This window comes from Poecilia formosa, unplaced genomic scaffold (genome assembly GCF_000485575.1).
Source record: "Poecilia formosa unplaced genomic scaffold, Poecilia_formosa-5.1.2 Scaffold22, whole genome shotgun sequence".
Taxonomy (NCBI): domain Eukaryota; kingdom Metazoa; phylum Chordata; class Actinopteri; order Cyprinodontiformes; family Poeciliidae; genus Poecilia; species Poecilia formosa.
In genome coordinates, this window is record NW_006799961.1 from 786677 (window position 1) to 808476 (window position 21800).

The window sequence follows — 21800 nt, forward strand, 5'->3', positions numbered from 1 at the left end:
GTGTCCCTTCAGTGTGTTTTTGTACAACCTCAGAGTTCTGAGGTTAGGATTTCTGAAAAACAAAACAAAACAAAAAAAATGTCTTTTTCTCTCCTTAATTGGATTTAAATGCTTTACCCAATGAGCCCAATAAAAATGCACCCTAATGTCTTTACATCTACTTTTACAATCGTATGCTAAACTCCTTTTTATGCTAGAAAAATTTTGTTTTTAACTTTTTTTCTGTTTTGTTTTGTTTTTTGTTTTGTTTTGTTTTTTGCACAAAAAAATTTATTACTTGCATTTTTGCACCCTTGATTACTGGCGCTAATAAATAGGCACATGTGCTTCTTTGTTTTCCGATCAAAGCAAAAGTATTCAGCGGCCTCACTGTGCAGCATCACCACGGAAGTGCTGAAGGTTTTGAACGCCACAGAGGATCTGATCGGAGAGGCTGGTGGTGAGAGCTACACCCCGTCCGAGTCCATGAGTGCCTCTCCCATATCCAGCAGCTCCGAGACACGCAGGCTGGACCAGCGGCTTACCAAGATGGAGGAGAATGTAGGCTACGTAACCGTATCAGACTGAACAAAGGTTGTTGACGGACACTGACGGTTTAGCTCTTCTTGACTGTGCAGGTGTACCTGGCTGCTGGAGCTGTGTATGGCCTGGAGGGGGCGCTAGGAGAACTGGAGCAATGTGCCCGCAGTATTAGCAGTGGGACCACAGACACTGATCTGGCCTTCCTGGAGGACCAGGTAGCCACTGCAGCAGCTCAGGTCCAGCAGTCTGAACTACAGGTACTTAGTAGGATTATTTGTTTGGGGGAAAATAAAAAATATGCGGTGCTTGTTCATAAGTCCAAGGTCTTCTTGCGGATGACTTGTCTTTGTTTTGAAGATATCAAACATCGAGGCCAGAATTTCAGCTCTGAAAACAGCTGGGTTAAATGTGACTGTCTGCAATCGCTTCTCAAAGATAAAGCCAAAGTCCAAGGTATTCTGCCCTTCAGACTCTCTTATTTTTTTTTCATATTCTGAAGATTTTTGCTGATAAAAAGTAGCGTACCTTAACATGACGTCCATCAAAATCCAGTTTTGCTTGTTTTGGAGTTTGTAAACTACATAACTGTGTCTATTCCAGCCTGAAACACTGGACTCGTCGCGCCATCAGAGAAGGAAACTCCCAGCACCTCCATTAAAAGGTATTAATCCAGCTGTTTCCGTTTCGTCTGCAGAAAACTAGATGTGCACAGAGAAAACCAGAGATAGAATTTTTTTTTTGAGATATTTGAGAAAATCTTTCTATATATATTTAGAAAAATGTATATTATGAGCTGATATTCTGCATATTCACCAGTAAGGAAGAGTAACTAAATCACCTCAGCGTAGAACAAATAGTACATCTTTATCTGCAGATATAACATGGGAGTATGGGAGTCTAAAAGAGACACACAGGAACAGGAGGATTTTTTTTCACCTCCAAAGAAAAAGCTGCTCCTGAATAGATGCAAAAGTGAATACATTTGCTAAAACCAGACTAAGAAACTGAAAAGCACCATTAGACGTAAAGTACCCAAATGGAAACACACACCCAGTACAGGTTGATAAGGCTGTTTTATCGAGCTACAAGAAGTCATCTCCCTTTCATGTTTGTAAATGGATTTTTTTTCCTAATTGGAGCTTTCTTTATATTCTTTTTTAGTCTTCACTCTTCTCCCTACAAAAGCTTTGAGTCAGACTAGCTTTATCAGCGCGGTTTGAAAAACGAGTGATAGATCACGTCATTCGTTCCCTCTGGCTGTCGCCCTTGAGGATGTCCAAGGCCAGTCCTCTAGGGCTGGTATCTAGCTTTTTTCTTAATTTAACACATCTGAATTGAACGTCTTGCGACCAGGCCTTTGCCAAATATGAAGAGATAATTTAATAGTTTGAGCAGGTCGGCATTTAGGTAGGAAAACGGTGGATCTGTCCGGGCTCTGCTGTCTCAGACCAGGGTTCTTGGCCATTTGCTGCATGTCTTCTGCTTTTTTCCTGTACAAAAAAGGCCTAAAAAATAGGTTTTAATTTTCTTGGATAACAGAGTGTTTTGTTTTCATGGCATTTCAGAAAAGTTGGAGTCAGAGCAGCAGGTTAAAGCTCTTCGGCCATAGAGACAAGCAGCAGCACAAGTCCCTCAGGGCCACTTTACAGAGCCTCAGGGACAGGGGCCCTTCACATCTAGTGCCTTGACCCAGCATCTGCCTCCAGCTCTCGGCCAAGCAGGGACTGACACCCACCCTGCGTTCTCCACCCTCAGCTAACCTCAACAGCTGCACCTCACAGGAAAACATTAAAGGCTGTTTGTCTTTTTCACCATTAACCTTCAGTATTTCTTTCTTCAATGCACACATGTAAAAGCTGACTTAGCATTTGGTGTATCTGCCTTAAAATCTGCAAACAATCCTCATGCTACATACAACTCACAGAATATATATAAATATATATTCATCTGTACAGACACAGAAGAATGCATTGCCGTTCTCTATCTGTTTGCAGCAGTGTTGTTACTAAGTGTAAGATGAAGCTGTGGAAAGATTGTGTGAGACTCTCTGTGATTCAGTATCATGGAAAGACCAGACAGTTTTTATGCTGTCTTGTGTTTTTAGTTCCCAAGTAAACTGGTAAAAACAAAACAGGTATTTATCCACCCTCCAACTCTCATTAATTTGTTTTCTTTTTTTCTGTTTTTTCTTTTTTTCATTTTACACACTTATATCAGACGGCAGTTACACTTAAACCTTTGGGTATTTTAACAATTTAAAATCAGATCATTGCACTCACAGTACCTGAAAACAGTGTTTTAAGATATGCAAAGTATCTGGGCCAAAACGTGGAAGAACTTTTCCTACCACTGCAACGTGCAGGAGCTAAAACAAATGCAAAGCACATTTGTGATATTGTTCAATCTACTGTTGATGTACAGATGAGAACGAAATATTCATATAATTGCAGCATAGTTTAAATGCCAGTGTTCTAATTTAGGAGGAAGCTAATTGATATCCAGCATCCAGTCAAGCCAATGATCCTTCAACAGCCAGTTATGTCGTGCTCCGTTCCTTCTATAAAGTGTGAACACAGATCTGGGGTTCATATCACACCCCAGGTCGAATTTTTTTCATGTGTCAAATTGGAAGATCAGTGGGATTTGTCGTATTGTCGTAGGCTATCTGCATTAATCTTTATTTTATGTGTTCAAACACTAAAGCAACGTGTTTCCAAACAGAAGTTTACAGTATGTTGTTGGTTTAATGAGAGAGAATCTGACAAAAAGCTCATGAACAGTTTATAGCCAAGCATCTACTTTCACTATTTTATATGCGTGGCAGCCATATTGGATATTGAGCTCAGGGCGATTTGGTGATCTTCAATTCTCCAAAACAAAATTTTCCCTTCTTAGGGTGTTCTTATTGTATTTTTTTTTAATTGTAACTCAAAAAAAAAAAAAAAAAATCAAATTTCTTAGTACAACACAGCATAGAGGAAGGGGGAACCAGCTAGCTTAAGTTCAATATTAAATGGCTTGTGCTAAATACAACAAAGTAAAAGTAAGGTGAAATAAATAACTTATTCTACCATAATTAAATTCCAATGTGTCTTTCTTGAAGATCACATGTATATGTAAACAATTTATACTAAACTTGGTGAAGGCCGAGGAGGCTCTAACAGCCAGTTAGCTTTGCTATGCATAGGGAAAAGTGGAAGAGCCAACCTAAAGAGATGATGCAGATGAGATAGATAATATAAGTCCAGTATGTCTGACTTTAAGATCACTTTGAGTCTAGATATAGTGCATGCTAATTATACTGAAACAAATGGGCAGTCAGCAACTTAAGCAAATGAATCATCATCAGTTAGCTTAACTATGCACACAGGAAGTGGGAAACAACTAGCCTAAATCTGATGACGATGAAATAAAGATCTTATTCTACTATAGTTGGAGCCCAGTATGTATTAAATCAGGGTGAATTTGGATCCACATAGAAAGTGTTATGTATACAATCATGTCAGTAGGTATAACAGCCAGTGACTCTCCATCTGTTGGCTTAGCTAAACATTAGCACTGATGAAGTAGGACACAAACTAGTTCAGTTAGCAAGGCTATTTCTGTTGATGAAATAGACTAAATGTATGCGTAACGCATGATAATCTGCTGACACAAAGTCAGGAACTAAAGTTAGAAATTTATTTCAAATAAATAATTGGCACATTTTAGCTAAGTTCTTGTTGGGTGGCCAAAAGTTGAAAAAGTGACTAGGCTTGGAAAAAAACAAGCAACTGCGAATGATATCAGGGTCTCCTTTTAGAAATGTTAAGCTAATATGAATCTTTGGTTTCTTGTTTTGTAAAATGGCAACAATTTACAACTGGCCTACAATATATTCCTTAAATTAGAGGTGGAGCACTGAACCTTTTCAATGAATCCCAAACCAAAAAGAATTTCCTGTATGATCTAAAACCAAGATGAACACGGAACCACTGAAATAATAATAATAATAAACAACCTTAGTTTAACCAGGTTTGTCCCACTGAGCTCAAAAGTCTCTTTTAAAAAGACAGACAGTTGAAAAATTGAGGTCTGACATTCAGTGAAAAAAAAAAGAAAAAGTTCTCTGTAGAATTTATTTTACATTCTTTGTTTTCAACTTTGTGGCCTTTCTTTTTAAATAAAACGTTTGTTTTTGTTGTATCCTTTTCCGGGTCATAGCTGAACATTTGTGTTGTAATCATAAAAATCTTGTTGAGATTTTTACACAACAACATTTAATGGGCTATATTATAAATGTCATGAAAACACGATTTTGTTACAAACAGTTTATTTTTGTACTTCCAGAACATTTTTATGCAATATCACAGAAACAAGGACTATTACAAATTAAAGGCTTTATCCTGTCCTCTAAGGACCCCTAATTAGCTCTACCAGACTTGTGGTGATTCAAACTGCTTTCAGTGTAAGCCTTCATTTATCAGCAGTGGTGACATGAGTGTTACAAAAACAGGTTGCTACAAAAGGCATGTTTTTGAAGTGGCCAGTGTGATTCACACTGTACTTGTATACTCCTTAGACACTAGATTTGAGGAGACTGCCTTTCATTCTGGGTAACTTTTCTTTACTCGGTGACGACTTACATGAATCAGAATCTGATTTAGCCATGCACTTGGTTGTTTTTTTGTTGTTTCTTTTTTGCTTTGGCAAAATGTAAAAACAGGGTTGGATGTCCTGATGGACCACATAAAAGATGCGATGATGCTCTGTGTGAAAGCTCTTCCCTCTTCTATTAGTGACCTTTTCATCGCAGCCTTTCACATCTTTCAGTTTGCACACACTGATTCTGTACTTTTGTCGGTCTTGTTCTCCAAAAAGGTGTTGTAGTATAAAAAGCATGTTTCTGGTTTTATGGGATCGGTGTAAAGTTTTTCATGAAAAGCACATCTGCAAGGGTCCAATCATCGGTGTCCTGTATTTTTCTAATGTAAAGAACAATAATATCTCATCAAAAATGTTTGTTAATGTATGTATATGTGTTAAAAAGAGATGGATATGATATATTGCAACATGTTTATTGCCCGGTCGGTTCTTTCAGTGTTGTGTGCAAGAGACTGTAAAAATTGCTATAACTTGTGAGGCTGGATTCATGCGGGAAGTTAAAATTATAGCTGTGAGACGCCAGCAATCTCGTCTCGTACTGGGATTCTTGAAAATGAAAGTGAACAGCATGGAAACAGACACTGCTTTTGTTCCTGTTTCAATCCAGTCTGAGCAACACTGTGGACAGCTCCAAAGTCGGGCCATTCACTTTTTTTTTAATATGTAATCGTTTGTTGCAATCCATATGACATGTTGGGGAAAATATTAAAATGCAAAAAATACAGATTCTCTATGTGCCATAATACTCAGAAATAAAATGTATTATGAAATAAAATTTACAAACTTGAAGGAAACCTGTTTGGTTTGAAGCGAACATTTTGTTGTGCGCCAGCAAGCTCAAAAAACCGACACCGTTAACTGGTATCCTAACAACATTCTTATTTATTGATAAATATACATTGCATTCTTTTACGTGTAGATACTTCATGGTGAATGAATTATGCACGTATGACTAACCTCATAGCTTACTTACATTAAAAGAAATGAATGTACAACTTCAGTTGAGAGAATAAAAAAAGGCTTGTGGACAGAAGGCAAGAACATGGCATCATGGTAGCCAAACATTTTCCTCTCCACTGATTACTTTTTCAAGGTTTTCCTTTTTTCTGAGGCTGTTGAGCAGCAGCTCCAAAGTCCTTAGGACAGGCTGCATCCCACTGTTTCCAAGAGCGTCCATGTTGCTGTGCCTCTTCCCAAAGCGCCCTATGGGTCGCACTCCACGGCCCACGTACCAGAACGGGTCTATCTCTGGACCTGGACAGTGTATCCAGACACAAACATCAGCAGGAGAAGGAAGTGAAACATGTCTGCGGTCATGACAAAACAGGAAGCACATCGATAGAGTCTGTGGTTTCAACATATAAATAAATGGATCCTGACCAGATTCTGAAATTTTTTACAATCGAACCTCATTTGTTCATTTGAACTAAATGTTACATCTCAGGTTCTACGTGTTTATATATATATGTGTAAAAGAAAACAAAAAACTAAACACAACCCTTAAACTTAGATATGTACAAAATAAATATTGAAATTAAGTGGAAAGTGCTTTCTTTGTATAATAAATTTCTACTTGGTACTAAATGTCTCAATTAGAAAAAATGGCAAGACAAAATATGAACAAAAACGTATGCAAAGAAAAATTAGACAAAAAACAGCATAATAATCTTTCTGCAAGAACATTCAAAGTTGCAATAAAAAAGTGGATGACAAAATAGTAATTGTGCAACATTTAAAATGTTTTCGATTTCATTTCTAAAATGCAGCTTGTAATATCTTACCTGAAGAACACATTGTATTGTCAATACTATCATAGAGACTAAGATAAACTTTTTTTGTTTATTAAACAAAGGAAATGGAAAAAGTAGGTGACTTCCACATGACCACTCTGTGCATCTCATTACTGCGTAAAGGAGCTCAGATCAGGTGATTGAGTTGGGTTTATACTTTACATTTACTAAAATGTAATTTTTTCACATATGTATTTCTTTGTTAAATAAAAAAAATCTAACGTTTTCATACATAGTCAAGGAATATCATTTTTTTATTTTAAACTTAAGCCATAGAATACAAGATTTCAATTGACGGGATGAATAAAAAGAAAAAGAGAGAGAAATAAGTAGAATGATGAATAATGATCTCAAAAGCCAGATTTGCTGCTCCACCATGTCTGTTTGGTGACAGATAAAACGGTAGCAACTGCAGTTAAATAGGGAGACAGACATCAGTTACTTCTACTTACTTCTGTTGTCTACGTTGTGAACGATGTGGAAGTCGTGCTCCACCGTGGTGCTCTGAGCGCGGCTGAAGCTGGCGGACAGCAGCAGGAGCAGCGTCAGAGCCGCGGGCAGCCAGCGGCTCGTCAGGATGCACTGCCGGACAGCAGCGTCTCTCCCAGGCAGCATGCTGGGGGTGGGGGAGTCGGTCAAGGCACTGAGAGGGACTGAAGGGCACTGCTGATTAACCTCGGCTGTACTTAGGGACATGCAAAGAAATACACAGCAATTCATTTTGTCATCAAACTCGGTTTGCTCAAGTAGGAATAAATTAGAAAATTGAAAAATGCAACTAGATCAAACATTATCTTTTCATTTATATTTACCTTTTATTCTTTGATTTTATTTTTGTTTTTAAGGGATTTGTCTCTCGAGACTCTCGGTGACAAATTTATAGAGAATCAAATCCATTTTGAGCTTCTTAAAATACATGTCCACGGATTTGTTTGGTTGTAGGTGATAAAATCCATAAAATCATTACCGAGAAGCACTTACCAAGATCTTTGGTGATGAACTGAGGTCAGTTTCTTGAGGTCTGGATTTGTTTTCTGAACAGCAACGTCCCCCAGCTTATATATCCACGCTGAGGTCGTCGGATGATGAATCAAGAACGTCAGTTACCCCGAGTGATCGCAGAGTAGATCACGGTATGCGAGCATCACCCCTCCCCTTGTTCTCCTCCTCCCACTCCCTGAAACCCCTCGTCTCTTTGAGAAAAATCTCCTGACGTCTGTCACGCAGCAGAGCAGTCCATCAAGGAGTCAGTGACATGTGGGTAACATTGAATTAGTGAACATGGGTGTCACCCCAACAGCAGTGACCCTGGGCTGTGGTGGGTGGTTTCGTGGAGTCTTTCATCAATCAGCATCGTCGCAGGGAGTAAAACAGAACCGCAAACTACCAGAATCTATCAAATTAGAGCTAGATACAATGCCGAAAGTCCCAACAACAACATCTGAAGAGCACTTGTGACAAAACTTAGATGTCATTTGTTGCTTTAAAAAAAGAAAAGAGGATCAAGAAACACAAAACTGGAGCAAATCCAAGAAGTTGTCTGATTCTGGTTTATGTTTATTAACCCACCAGCACAGATAACATTATCTCTGTTATCTGTGCTGATGGGGCAAAGAAGTGAGTGAACAGTGTGCTGATGTGAAGTAAAAACCCCAGAGAGGGTACAAGGAAGAGAAATAATTTTGTTGTACAAAGGTATATGTCAGGAGATGAAAACAAGGAAAACCAGCAGCAATTTAGGTATAATGGAACCACACTGGAATCTTAAGTTCCTTAAGGTTTAGTTTAAAACAATACATCATCAAAAGGCATGAACAAGTGTAAAAAACTGAACTTGACTGAATTGTTTTATAACAGATTGAGTTGAAATATTTCTAATTGACTGATTTTTTTTTTTGTCTGTATGATTCTACTAAATTAAGTATGTACTTCTCTATTAAATATTGATGTATTGTTTTGTATAGTCTTAGTAAACTAAATATGATCTACTTTTACACAGTTCTGAACCTGAACAAAATGATGGTGCAGCTGGCCCAGTGGTCTAATGGATAAGGCATCAGCCTCCGGAGCTGGGGATTGTGGGTTCAAATCCCACCTGGGTTACTGAGACTTAATTTGTAACCTTATAACAACAATTACACAAACTGTAGGGTGTGTACTCCAGGCATTTAGAGAATGTTGGCAAACCAGCTTCAAGGAACTTTTACATTTCTGCTCCTCTGCAGGGCAGTGCTTTGTCTCCTTTACAGACGTACATTTGTCACGTGCAGAGAACATATTGCAATAGAACATATTGCAATAAAACATATGCAAAACAGAGATGCAATAATCCAAAGATACCTACCTGGGGATGTGCAGCATACACAAGTCTATGAATAATAAAGCTGATTGGATTTAAGGCTGGGAGTGCTTATTGGAACAACAAAGGTCATACCTGATTGGTTCATTGTCGTGAACAGGTGTGACATCTCCTGACTGGCACAGAAATCTGATAAGGCCCAGCTGGTGCTTCGTCACTACAAAAACATTTAAACAGTGATACAAGATAAAAGAAGGCTGTTTAGAATGCATAGAGTTAATGCACTTAATTTATAACATTATGTTGTTTCTTCCTAACGTAAGCATCTTATTGAGAAGCCATGAGAGCCTTGAGGAACACATTGTTGATTAAAAAAAACATGCCTGCAGGACGATTAACAACTTGACCTTTTTAACCTGTGTGATTTAAAGCATTCCCCTTTCATGCTACAGTATATTTTGTTAACTGCCTCATACGTCATGGCTCCCACAGCATGTGGGTGGGGACGTTCACTAACCACATTTTGTGGTGCACTTACTTTCTTAAATCCAAGCGTAGGAAAGTGAGTGACAAACACAAAACATTGCAAACAGAATGTTGTGCTGCTAAGCATTACTTGGAAAAACCTGAAGTTTTACTCATTGTTTGATGAGTCTTTACATGTGTACAGGCTGATGATTTTCTCCTTACAACTCATGTAAACTGAGATTAGATTAGATTAGATTAGATTAGATTAGATTAGATTAGATTAGAATAGAATATTAGAATATTACATCTGAGCAGTAGAAAACAATTTTAATGCAAAAAATTTGAGCTTAATGAAAATTATGTTTAGTATTTACTTAAAGGTATAAATATTCAGATGAAAAAAATCATTGATAAAATCTGCATTCATTATTGTTCACATTATAAATAATTATTTCATTGTTTAGTTAATTATCAAATCATGGAATAATATATTTGACTGGTCAACCTGCTCAGCAAAGGGCATAGGGACGTACTTCAACATGAGCCCTCAGGTCCTAAAAGTAAAATCTTTTTTTATCATTTATTTAAACTTATACAAATAAACTTTATTTACTTATTCACATCATTGCAGACCAATTACCTTTTCAGTAATTAACCTTACTGAGTGACTGTGATGGGTAGGACTGACAATTGATTTATGATTTGCTGGAACACAAGGCCATAAACTAATTCTGCAAAGCTAAATAGCTAAATAGCTAAACCATTGTATTTGGTTTTAACATTAACTGCATATAAATTTTAATAAATGAAATTATGTAAGTAATAAATTATCATAAATGTGTAATTGTTGATAAAATAATTAATTATTTATTAATTGGGTAATATACCTGGCCTATTTAGTCCAAATTTAATTTAAATTATGACCTTCATAAATATTTACACGTTGACTTATTAAATGTGTCCCTTTTGGACCTCCATACCAATGCCCATAAATGTTTTATAAATTGGGTGTTTTGCTGCCCCCCTGTGTTGGAAAAAAAAAGCACACATCCTGTCGAGCATGCGCAGTGGAAGAGAAAGCAAACGCAATAACAAAACAGCTTCAGAAGTAGCAAACTATCGCTGTACTCTTTGTCAGGACGGTTTAGTGTGAAAGTATCCAGTTGAATAATACAAAGATACGATATCTGCCTGGACGGAGTTTCGGCTGAAGAGAAGAAGAACACAGGAGTGAAAGTCGACCTTGTTTTTTTACTTTTTTGGAAGTGCCTTTACACACTTGTTTCCTGTTAACTACTCGGCAACAAGGTACACTGAGAAATGTGAAAGGAGCGCTTCGCTACGCGGAACAGGAGGCTACACACCCACGGGACTCCTGCGTGTTTTTGTGTTTGCTACATGAGTCTGTCGGCGTGATGTCGCTAAGTTCAGGCGGCTGGACTCACAGCCCCGGCCTCACGCCGGACCAGTCCGCCGCCCTCACCGGCAGTTATGAAGCCTCGCAGGCACAGCCTGGCTGCCAGACCGTCCTCATGTCGGTTCGGGTCTCGGTGTGCCATTCCGGGGTTCGTCCGCTGTGTCTTCCGGGAGCTGGTGATGAGTCACTCCGCCTGCAACTGAGCATGGACCCGGGGAAATCCGGGGAATTCCGGCTGGCGATACAGAGCACCAGCGGGACGGGCCAGAGTGTGGTGAGTTCACAGTGACGATGAGGGACTTTTGGGTTTTGTTTTGACCGGGAAAGGTTTTCACACGAAATGAGTACAAATAAAGGAATGTTTTATTTTTGTCGCAACACTATGACATAATGCAGGCTAAAACAAAAACTCAAACGATTAAATAGTGGAGCAGAAGTTAAACTGTCTGGTTTGAGACCAAAACTATGTAATGACCGCAGATATGCACTAAGCATAAACAGAATTGTAAATAAACACATGTTCAAATTGATATCCTTACTTTTATTTAAAACATTTATTTGTTTAACTGACACTATTAGCCCCCCCGTATTCTGTTTCCTGTCGTGTTTTTAAAACCATCTGAAGTATCTATCATCATTTTTTTTCTCCCCACAACAGTTTCTGCCCACAGAGACCGATACCACCTTTACGTCTGTGCTTTGACTGAGCCAATCTAACACTCTATAGTGCTTTGATCTATTTTAGAACAGAGCGTTATCAGTAAAGCCTGTAATTACGGTACTGTCTCTGAATATTGTCACATTATTAATTAAAACATGTTTCCTTGGCTCTTCTCTTTCTTTTTTCCAATCACAGGGTCCCCACCACCACTCTCCCTCAGCTTTAGCTAAAAATAAACATCAACTCTGGGCAACTAGGGCAAAGTCTATCCAAAAGATAGATATGGCACCTGAAATGTAATATCCTACCAAATGTTTCATCCAAGCATTCATTTTCAGTCACAGCAGTGCACATGTTAATATTGTGAGAGCAATTCAATATATTGTGTAGCTCTAAGCTATTACATTGTACCTCAGACTTTATAAATGGAGCTGTCCTAACAGGTTTTCTTCCAATATTGTCCTGTATTTAGTTCCATCCATCTTCCAATCAACTCTGACCTGCTTCCCTTTTCCTTGCTGTTATGCTGTTAGAAAGTAACCGCACAGCGTGATGTCATTGTTTCTAGCTGTCTATGCTTCTGTAAAAATACATCCTTAAAGTTGATATAGAGACCTCCGTTAGTGGATACAAAGCAGCTATTATTGATAGAAACTGTCTTCATCTTTGTTTTCAGTTGTTACATCTCATATGTGTTCATATTTCGTGCTCTAATTATGTTGAAGTTCATTTATTAAATCTCTAGTCAGGAGTTATTGCTGCCTGAAGACTTGTGAATAGCCATTATTTTGCAAGAAAATAAACATGTTGGCTTGGAAATGTTTCTTTTTCTGAAAAGAAAAGGCATAGTAAATGGACTTATAAGTTCTTCTGAGAGATTAGAGGTCACACGCTAATAAGAAAGTGTCCAGGCTATGCAGTGTTTATTAGCGGCCTGCTTAATGGAAAAGAGGTGGTGGTCATTTAATGACGTTTAGTTGACGTACCGGATAAGAAAATTGCAGGGATGTGACTTCCCTTTCAGTTTTCGTGCGCACACGTTCGTCTCTCATCGTCTCTTCCTCTCCCACCTTGTTTGCAGACCATAAACGAGTTTGATTTAAGATCCATAAATTACGAAGTGAAGTCGCCAAAGTGCCACGAGCTGATATCGGTGGCGCCTCCGTGCGACCGCATCAGCTTCAACTTCAGCAGCGAGCAGGAGGCTGAGGGATGGGCCACCGTGGTCATGTCCTCGCTGAGAGAAGCACATCGAGGTCAGTCGCCCGTCTCGGCGCACGCCGCCTGCTTTAGTTGAGGCTAGATGAATGAGCAGAACAAAGAGTTCAACTTCCCCTCTCTGCAGTGGGATTTCACTCCTTTCTGAAGCATTGACAGGATGTAGTTTTTGCCTAAACGTTTGTAATCTGCCCTTTCAGTAACAAATTACCTTTTTTTTTGTGAGTGTGTGTAAATACATTCGCTGACTTCAGTTTGCGTTTTGAATGCACCTACATAGTTTGCACATGTTGTCATTTTGCCTTTACGTTTCTGAAAGCATCTTGAAGAACCTGTTCTTCCGTGGATAATTGTTGCTCCAAGCTTCTGAGAAAATCACAAACTGACGAGGGCTCGGTGTTTTCTCCCTTTGTCCAAGTCAGTTGTTAACAGTGTATAGACTGAAAAAAATTTCATTTCCTAAAATAAAAAAAAAAACCCTACAAACTAAGAGCAATAATTAAGCGCAAAAAGTCAAATTTTATGTTGATGCAAATGATAAAAAAAACACTGAATAAATACTATGTTATTGCATTTCAGGCAATAAAGCTATTATTTTATTATCTAAAAAAATAATTAAATTTGTTGGCATCGTTTAATATATTTGTAGGTGGTTAAATGAAAAATCAGCTGAATGTGCCAAAAAAAAAAAAGAGAAAGAAAATTATTTGGATAAACGGCAGAATAATCAATAGAATAATTGATTACTAAAATGATCCTTTGTTGCAGCCCAAGTTTAAAATACCTAGAATTGGAAGCAATGCTCTGGTATCAAAGTCAGACGTGTTGCTTTATTTCGTGTAAACATTTTGTAGAAAATTAGATGCTACATTTATTGTGGTAAATATTAAATGGTGGCTTTCAAAAGTATTCAAATCCCTTGATCTCTGGATTTTAATGCAATAAACCAACACAAAGGTAGAAGGAAAGGAAAATGATACAGGACTGGAACATTATCATGCAGATAAAAATCTGATGAACAGATGGACATTATTTGACTTTTGTGCTTTTGTGTATTTGTTGCTTCTTTCTAGTTGTCTTTACTTTTGCTCTGACCGTCTCCTCTCCACATTGTCCACGCTTTCAGCCACACCTCAGGAAAACGGTCTACAGCACCTCTTCGGTGGCCTCCATCTCCGGAATACCTCGGCTTTACAGCAAACGGGTGTGCCAGAGTGAAACCTGTCCAGTTTGTGTGAACATCTGTTCATCTGCTCTTTCATTCATTTCACTCTTCATGTCTGCGTTTCGTTGCTCAGAGGACGCTTGCATAGAGCTGAAAAAAGCCATCGAGGCAGGGGACATGCAGAGCGCTTCTGTCTTCGCCGCCTCTCTCGCCCGCAGACAGGCAGCCCTGAAGATCCAGCCCTCCACCAAAACCTATGAAGAAACTGAAATAAAGTAAAGACGACTGCGACGATAATTTGACATGTGAAACCACAGTTGTTAATCAGTTATCTGCCGTTTGCTTTGTTTTAAAAACAGCTTAGCTGTTATTGTCGAGGATTCCTCCTCGTCTTGTTGCATCACTGTGAAAGTTTTCCCTCACATGACTACTGCGTCGTTGAAGCAGCAGGTTCGTATCGAGCTCATCGCGTTCTCCTTACACACCATCTCTCTCTCTCTCTCCATCTAATTGTTAGTAATAACACTTTTCTGTCGGCTTCGGCTCCTTTCCAGATGTTTCTCGAGTATGGCTTCCACCCGCGGGTCCAGCGCTGGGTGATCGGCCAGTGTTTGTGCACCGACCTCCGAACCCTCGCTTCGTACGGCGTCCGTCAGGATGGTGACACGGCCTTCTTGTACCTCTTATCAGCCCGTCACTCTCGCCTGACTCTCCAGGTCCTGCAGAAGGACCAGGAGAGTGCCCTCCTTCTCAGCCCTCCGTCGTCTTTTCAAAACCCCTCACTCCCCGCTGCCTTCACAAACGGCCCCATCTCCCACGACGGGCGGCCATTTTCCACTCTACCTCCCAGACTCCACAGGACCAGCAATAATGGTGAGAACGGGTCTCTGCTACATTAGGCACGCTAAGATCCAGTCCAATACGAGATGAAAGAAGGTTCTGTGAAACAGACAAGGACCTGCAGCAGCCAATACGATCTCTCTTTTACTGTTGGCATTATGTTAAAGGGTGAAAAACAAGAGATTTTTGTGGAAAAACCTGGACTTATGAATTAGTACAGTTATTATACGTGTTAATGTTCCATTTTCTTCTCAAGAGTAGTTTTAATGTTAATGTACCATTAAAGTAGACTCATCGTGATAACAAATTTTGCTGGATGATAAATTGTTCCAGAAATGATTGTGATGAATCATTTGAGACTTATTTTCAAGTAATGTATTGATAATGGCGTAATAATTCAAGTTCATCCTCTCAAAGACCAATGAACTTTCATTTTGTAAAGACCACAGCAACTGGACATTTTAAATATCTAAAATAAAACACAACAACCACGAACAATAAGTAAAACCAGAAATAAAACAAAGGTGATGTTTTTGTAAACCAAATTGCCCATCAAATAGTATTAGTCATCTGAGCTAATTTTATTTTGTAATGCTCAAGTGAGGCTTAATTGAGAACAGTTTCATTGTTAAGGTTATTAAAAAATTTGAAGTCATTTGCAAAATCTTTCTCTCTCTCTCTCTCTCTCCTGCAGGTGGCTCAGAGAGACTGAACATCGGCAATATTAGAGATCAGATCAATTTTGAAATGCCTCGACTCAATCTCAACACGCCTTCTACCAAGGTAAGACACAAGGAGGTTTAGACAATTCTGATGGAAAGTATTCTGAGTTCCTGTGAAATCTAAACCTTTCACAGTCTGCAGCAGTTTGCATCTGGCCATGTGACCAGATGATTTAACATATTAATTGTGCCTGAGTGACTTGCATACAATTAGAAAAGGAATCTCGTTATACTTATTAAGCAAAAAGTATCTGCAAAAGTAACAGAAGAGACGATGCACATTTAAGAGGATTATGTTGATCAGTATCATAGGTGTTAATCCTCAAAACACCAAGAGTTATTTAAATTGTTTTAAAGAATCTATATTATGTATAGAATATTAGTCCTTATGGTTTTTGTTGTAGTCTTATGATACAATTACAAACATTGTAATTACAGATTTATTTATTTTTTTTTTCGTTTTTTTTTTTTAGATGATAGGATCAACGTTTCCTAAATTTTTGTCTTTAAATAATCTGTAATCTGTTTCGGACTGAATCTTAACATCAGCAGCTGACAGAGTTTAGGAAATACGGCAATTTGAAAGCTAGCACAGTGGTATTTTCAAAACCAAAGTGAATTGTCTCGGTTTTAAATATTGCCGTTGTAGTGTAGCTGAGTCTTTATACGTTTTCCGTTTCCTACGTTTTAAAAAATACAGTTTTAATTGTGTTGCTTCAGGGTTGGTCGTGTCCGTCTTGCACGTACATCAACAAGCCGACGCGGCCGGGCTGCGAGATCTGCAGCACAAACCGGCCTGAGAACTACATTATCCCTGGGGGACACCAGCCTGACGCTCTGGAGCTGAGAAGGATCCTGCAGGAGAAGGAGTCAATCAGACAGTATCAGCAGGTAGGAAAACTACCCTCTTTAAATATAACTCATCTTCCAACTCACCGACAGCCTTAGTGGTGTTTTCTTGCAGTTGTCTGCATGCAGGGACATGTTGTAACGGCTATGTGTGGTTGTCAACGGCTACGTAGATGCCTCGCCGATTAATATATATGCAAACAAAAACACACCTTTCAAATGACATGCAACAAGTTGACATTGATTGAAGGCTGCCAGTGGAACTGAAACCATTCACTCACTCAGGTTGACTCTCTTCTCTTTTGTCTCTGTTTTTCTGAAGGAGAAAGGGAGAAGAGAGATGCTGAGGAGTGCTGGGCCTCATAACAACTCACTGCTGTTTAACCTGGACCAGGACTACTGAACATACTGACACACACGCACTCCACTGCAGATAACAGACTAGCGACTTAACAGCAAATCAGTAACAGTGCCGAACCCGTTTAATGTATATACGAGTACATACTTGAGTAGAAAAAAAAATCCTGTTTTGTTGTTTTTGTTGCTTTTTCTGAAGTTTCTTAGCTTTTAAGTAGTTTGTTACCGACAAAAGCGTATCTAAACGTTATTTTTGTTTTTAATGTTCATGGAAAGTAGTGCAGGTGATGCAATGCAGAATGAAAAGGTGTCGAAAATGTGCAAAAAATTTGTCTGCCTTAAAGTCAAACTTGACCGGCAAATGCTGACGAGTAACATCAAGTTGTTTTCATGAGCTCCTTGGCACCTTTTGTTGCCAGTATGTTGAATGTATTAACCAGATTTTGCACTGTGGTTGTATTTACCTTGTGATACATCTGAAAATAAAAGGTTTTAAATGTTCGAGTGTGTTTGGACTTGATGTGTGAATGAGAGGCTTAACGATAACATGTTCTTAATTCGTCCATTAGGTTCCCTTTACAGGCAAACTGGAAGTTTATAATTTACAGAGCATAGAGTTAAATCCTTTATGCCACAATATTATTGGTTGAAGACTTTTTTTTTCTGATTTAAAAAAATGTTTCTTGTAGAACTGCAACCCTTTAAAACAGGTGCCTGGTATGTATCAGCTACGAGTTAAAGCATTCTTGCTGGAGTCATATGGCCTTCCAGAAGAAGAGACTTATTGCAGTTTGCAAGTTCCAACACAAGGCCTTGTTAGTTGGAGCTTTAGGCTTTGTCCCCAAAACTTGCACTTCCACCCTTGTGTCCCTCAAATGGTTCGAGTGCGTAGTGTGTCCCAGTTTTCTGGAGTGGACTTTCACACTGAACTCTGATCCACACTTCAGCTAAGCCCACATCTAAACGGACTTCAATGAAGCATATTACCCACAATTCATGGATTCATGTTGACATTTTGAGTTATAAGGTGGTATAACTCAAAATATAGTATGTTTTAGTATGTTTTGCTATACTATACATGCGTGCACACTATTGAATTTTGCTCTGGATTCAAAACGTCACAACAGAACAAATTTGAACAGTCTCGCCATTTCGGATGTCACAGTTACGACACAGATGCACAAGTTGATGTAACCCGTACTGTCCCAATTCTCCAATGTTTGCACACTTGGGACCTGCGCACTTGAACCCTTATCATCATGTTACTTGGGGCCAAAAGGACGTGCCTTATCTTCGACTAACTACACACTTCTCTGAGGGGCGAAAGCAGTAGCATGTGATGATGTTTCCAATTTCCTGAAAAATCAATTAACTCCTTGTCTTACGATCGGTCAATGGTTGGTGAAAATAATTCTTGCCAGATTGATGGTGGATAGATACATATGTGACTTGATTTGCCTATTAAATGGCTTAGCAGTGTGATTAAAAACAGTGCTAACGCAAACTGCAATTCCTTCAGGCAAAGGAGCAGGAGCGAAGAGAGAACTTTGACCGGCTGGTGAAGATGGACGGTCAGGACCTGGTACCCAATCCCGAGCCTGTGGATTGCAAGATCTGCTTCGTGGACCTGCAGTCGGGAGAAGGCGTCCTGCTGAGAGAGTGTCTCCACTGTTTCTGCAAGTGAGATGTGGGAGTGGGAAGATGCGTATTTAACACTTAACCGGTATTTCTTCTGTGTAACTGAACCCCGTCTCGTTTCTGTATGCGGACGCTTAGAGAATGCTTGCGCTCCATCATCATGCTGTGCGAGGAGCCTGAGGTTTCCTGTCCGTACAGAGACGACACGTACGCCTGTCCTTGGGCCCTGCAGGAGCGAGAGATCCGAGCCGTGAGTTGCACCGAGGCACTTCGTCAGAGCATTCTCGCCAGCACACTTTTTAAAAAAAAATTATATTCCTTCATGATCTCCCACCATACGCTTTTCTAGTTGGTGCCTCCGGAGGAATATGAGCGCTGGCTGCAGAGAAGCCTTTCTGTGGCAGAGTCTCGCTGCGAGGGCAGCTATCACTGTGCAACTCCGGATTGCCTGGGATGGTGTGTGTACGAGGACACCGTCAATGTCTTCCACTGTCCCGTCTGTCGGAAACACAACTGCCTCATTTGCAAGGTGAGAAACGCAGAGGTCACACTTGGAAGTAGTACATCTTCAAACTAGAAGCGACAAACAAAGCGTCAATTTATGGGAGTCACAAATGAATTTGAACTGGGTTTGTCTTATTAAGAAAGAATAATTATGCAACAAGGCTATACATTAGTGGGTTTTTTTTTTTTTGTTCATACTTGGTGAAATTTAAACATAAAGGCTGAAATATGTACATATACACAAACAACCACTATTATTCCAAGATGTCCACACACATCCCCTATGCATTCTTCTTCTCATTGTAGCCAAATAGTTCAATCTTTGTCTTGTTTGACAAAACTTCACTCTTACAGCCTCTAAAAATCATAATTTGACTTAGACTCTCACTTTTTTTTTTTTCCTCGTCAGGCCATCCATGAGGGAATGAATTGTAAACAATACCAAGACAACCTCGCAGCCCGAGCAATAAACGACTCTGCTGCCAGAAGAACGACACATCTGCTAAAGGTTAGCAGCAAAATAACACTTTAAAGCTTTTGAAATCACTCTCGTATTTAGTTGTTTTTTGTTGTTTTTTTTAAACGAACTGCCTGACATGAGAGTAATTGATTTGTAGCGTCGCTGTTAAAGAATGAATCACTGTCTTTGTAAACCGAGAAAGTAATCGGTGTCGGCTTCCACCAACCACATCCTCGTTTCTTATTCTCGTTTTGTTTTCCTCTGCTCTCGTTGTCTGCACCACAATCAGACCCTTGTGCAGTCAGGGGAGGCCATGCACTGTCCTCAGTGTGGCATCATTGTGCAGAAGAGGGATGGATGTGATTGGCTGCGCTGCACCGTCTGTCACACTGAGATCTGCTGGGTAACCAGGGGGCCTCGTTGGGGACCCAAGGTAAGAAATCATTACTTTCCCCTGTTCTGTAATAAAAGTCCTAAAAGTTGCACGATGCTGCTTTATTTTTTTTTTATTTTTTTTGTGGTTGTTTGCAGTTTAGCTTAAATATCATTTCAACTTTCCAATTTTACTCTTAAAGGGTCCTGGAGACACCAGCGGAGGATGCCGCTGCAATGTCAACAATCAGAAATGTCATCCTAAATGCCAAAACTGTCACTAAACACTCAGGATGGGGATTATTGGAAATCTCTGGAAATGAACCAGTTTCATAACACAAGGAGGAAGAGTTCAAGCGTACCACTGGGTCACACTTAATCCAAAACTGTACAAGATAACCCGTGTTGCACCCAAATTCATATTTGCTTCTCTCCCCGCAGATCTCTAACCAGTAAGCTTTCCCTGGCTTACGCAAAAGTAAGTCGGTGAGTGAGGTTAAGTGTAGCACAAAGGAGTTGTAGCTTTGAGTGCACGTGGTGCCTTTTCAGTGTTGGGTATGCGGGCTTGGCCCCAAAAGGCCTGTCGATGTTTTGTTAAGGTAACTCCATGCTGAGTTTGGGAGTTTTTGTGTTACAAAGCTATGGCTCTTCTTTCCTGGTCTGTTTCCTGGGAAACAGATACAGAAATGATCTTACAGCTTAAACAAAACAAAACTGAGGCTTTGAAAGTGAAGGAGTGCGTGTGTTTTTTTTCTCCCTCTTCATGTTTTTGCTGCTAAGGAAGCTTTTCCATAGTATAGGTCAATAAAATTGATGCTTCTCTAGCTTTACACTCATCAAGGTTGTTTTTTTTTTCTTGTCTTCTGTTAGAGCTCATGAGTCTTTTTATGCTTTGGCAGCAATTTCTGGACATGTAATAAGTTCAGCCTATTAAAGGAAGCATTCAGAAACATTTCTATAACTTACCTCCTTACTGTGATTGGTCAATTAATTTCAAACTCCTGATTTGCATGAAACCACTCACACCTAGAGTCAAAAATTCTAGGTTAACTTAACATGTTTATTTAAAGAAACTCTGGGTTTGATGAACTCTGCTTCATAGTACAGGCCTCAAGTGCACTGAAGCTTGTTTTGGATGCTACACTCTGGGATGCTTTGTATTAAACTGAAGTGGCCTTATTATTCTTCCACGCCGAAAGTCGTAGCAGGCTGTCACTGACAGGTTTTCCAGAAAATGTGATTGAATCTGGGGATTTTTTTTTTTTGTGGATGTGTAATTTGTTTGTTTTTTGTTTTTGTATTAAGAGCGTGAAGTGTTACAAACCAGTCGTCAGTACTGACTGAATTCTATGTAGTTCATGGTTCACCTGAGATATTTCAGACCGTCTGTATTTAATTTCCTCCTCTTTTCAAACTGATCTTCGTTGGTTGGTTGTTGCATTATTACAAAACCTGAGAAAAAGCGCTGATCAAAATATGTTACTGTTAATTTATTACGTTCAATAAGAGAGTCAATCTATACACCTTTTATTGATAAGCTAATATTCCCGATGGACAGCTTAAATGTAGTAGAGTGCATACTTAGTGACTCGTTTTACAGCTTTTTTTGAGATTTATATCTTTGAAATTTTTTTTTCATTATTCTGTAAATCTAATTCTCATGCATGAATGCACTGCCTATTGTCTCTACTACACTACTGTCCAGAACTGACAAGCTCTGTTGTTACACATCAGCACTCTGATGTACGTTTGTGCCTTAATTGTGAATAAATATGCATTAAACTCAGTCTGCGTGTTTTATTGGTCCACTTGGTGATGTTTCGTCCTCTGGGTGGCAGCAGATGTTTCAGAAGGTGCAACACTGCTCTGCATAA

At 39.3% G+C, this 21800-nt stretch overlaps 3 protein-coding genes and 1 non-coding gene across 9 annotated transcripts in view; 3 read left to right on the forward strand and 1 right to left on the reverse strand.

The window, feature by feature from the left end:
- Positions 1-5217, forward strand: part of myripb (myosin VIIA and Rab interacting protein b) — a 102472-nt gene extending 97255 nt beyond the window's left edge. For all 4 annotated transcript variants that reach the window (XM_007547854.2, XM_007547855.2, XM_016669352.1 and 1 more), the window contains 5 exons: positions 349-540; positions 618-779; positions 880-975; positions 1123-1183; positions 2088-5217. In XM_007547854.2, coding sequence (XP_007547916.2) covers positions 349-540; positions 618-779; positions 880-975; positions 1123-1183; positions 2088-2131 — 555 coding nt within the window. In that variant the 3' untranslated portion in view covers positions 2132-5217. The remainder of the gene's footprint in view (positions 1-348; positions 541-617; positions 780-879; positions 976-1122; positions 1184-2087) is intronic.
- An 805-nt stretch (positions 5218-6022) lies between these two features.
- On the reverse strand, positions 6023-9836 carry prlh2 (prolactin releasing hormone 2). 3 transcript variants are annotated; one of them, XM_007547858.2, is made up of 3 exons: positions 7938-9836; positions 7409-7609; positions 6023-6420 (listed from the first exon to the last, which is right to left on the reverse strand). In XM_007547858.2, the coding sequence occupies exons 2-3, from the start codon at positions 7569-7571 to the stop codon at positions 6215-6217; spliced, it is 369 nt and encodes a 122-aa protein (XP_007547920.1). In that variant the 5' UTR covers positions 7572-7609; positions 7938-9836; the 3' UTR covers positions 6023-6214. The 3 variants fall into 3 exon arrangements, with proteins under 3 accessions (XP_007547920.1, XP_016524841.1, XP_016524840.1); XM_016669355.1 differs by having other exon boundaries at positions 7409-7641; positions 7938-9835; XM_016669354.1 differs by having other exon boundaries at positions 7409-7636; positions 7938-9834.
- Positions 8987-9059, forward strand: trnar-ccg (transfer RNA arginine (anticodon CCG)). Its single transcript has one exon. It is a non-coding gene; the product is annotated as a tRNA-Arg (tRNA).
- A 906-nt stretch (positions 9837-10742) lies between the features above and the next one.
- Positions 10743-21712, forward strand: shrprbck1r (sharpin and rbck1 related). The gene is made up of 14 exons (XM_007547859.2): positions 10743-11414; positions 12883-13057; positions 14146-14223; positions 14318-14459; positions 14544-14634; positions 14739-15057; positions 15719-15807; positions 16467-16637; positions 18472-18632; positions 18729-18840; positions 18940-19119; positions 19504-19602; positions 19844-19987; positions 20130-21712. Exons 1-14 carry the CDS (start codon positions 11139-11141, stop codon positions 20208-20210), a joined length of 2118 nt encoding a protein of 705 aa, XP_007547921.1. The 5' UTR covers positions 10743-11138; the 3' UTR covers positions 20211-21712.
- Positions 21713-21800: the final 88 nt, after the last annotated feature.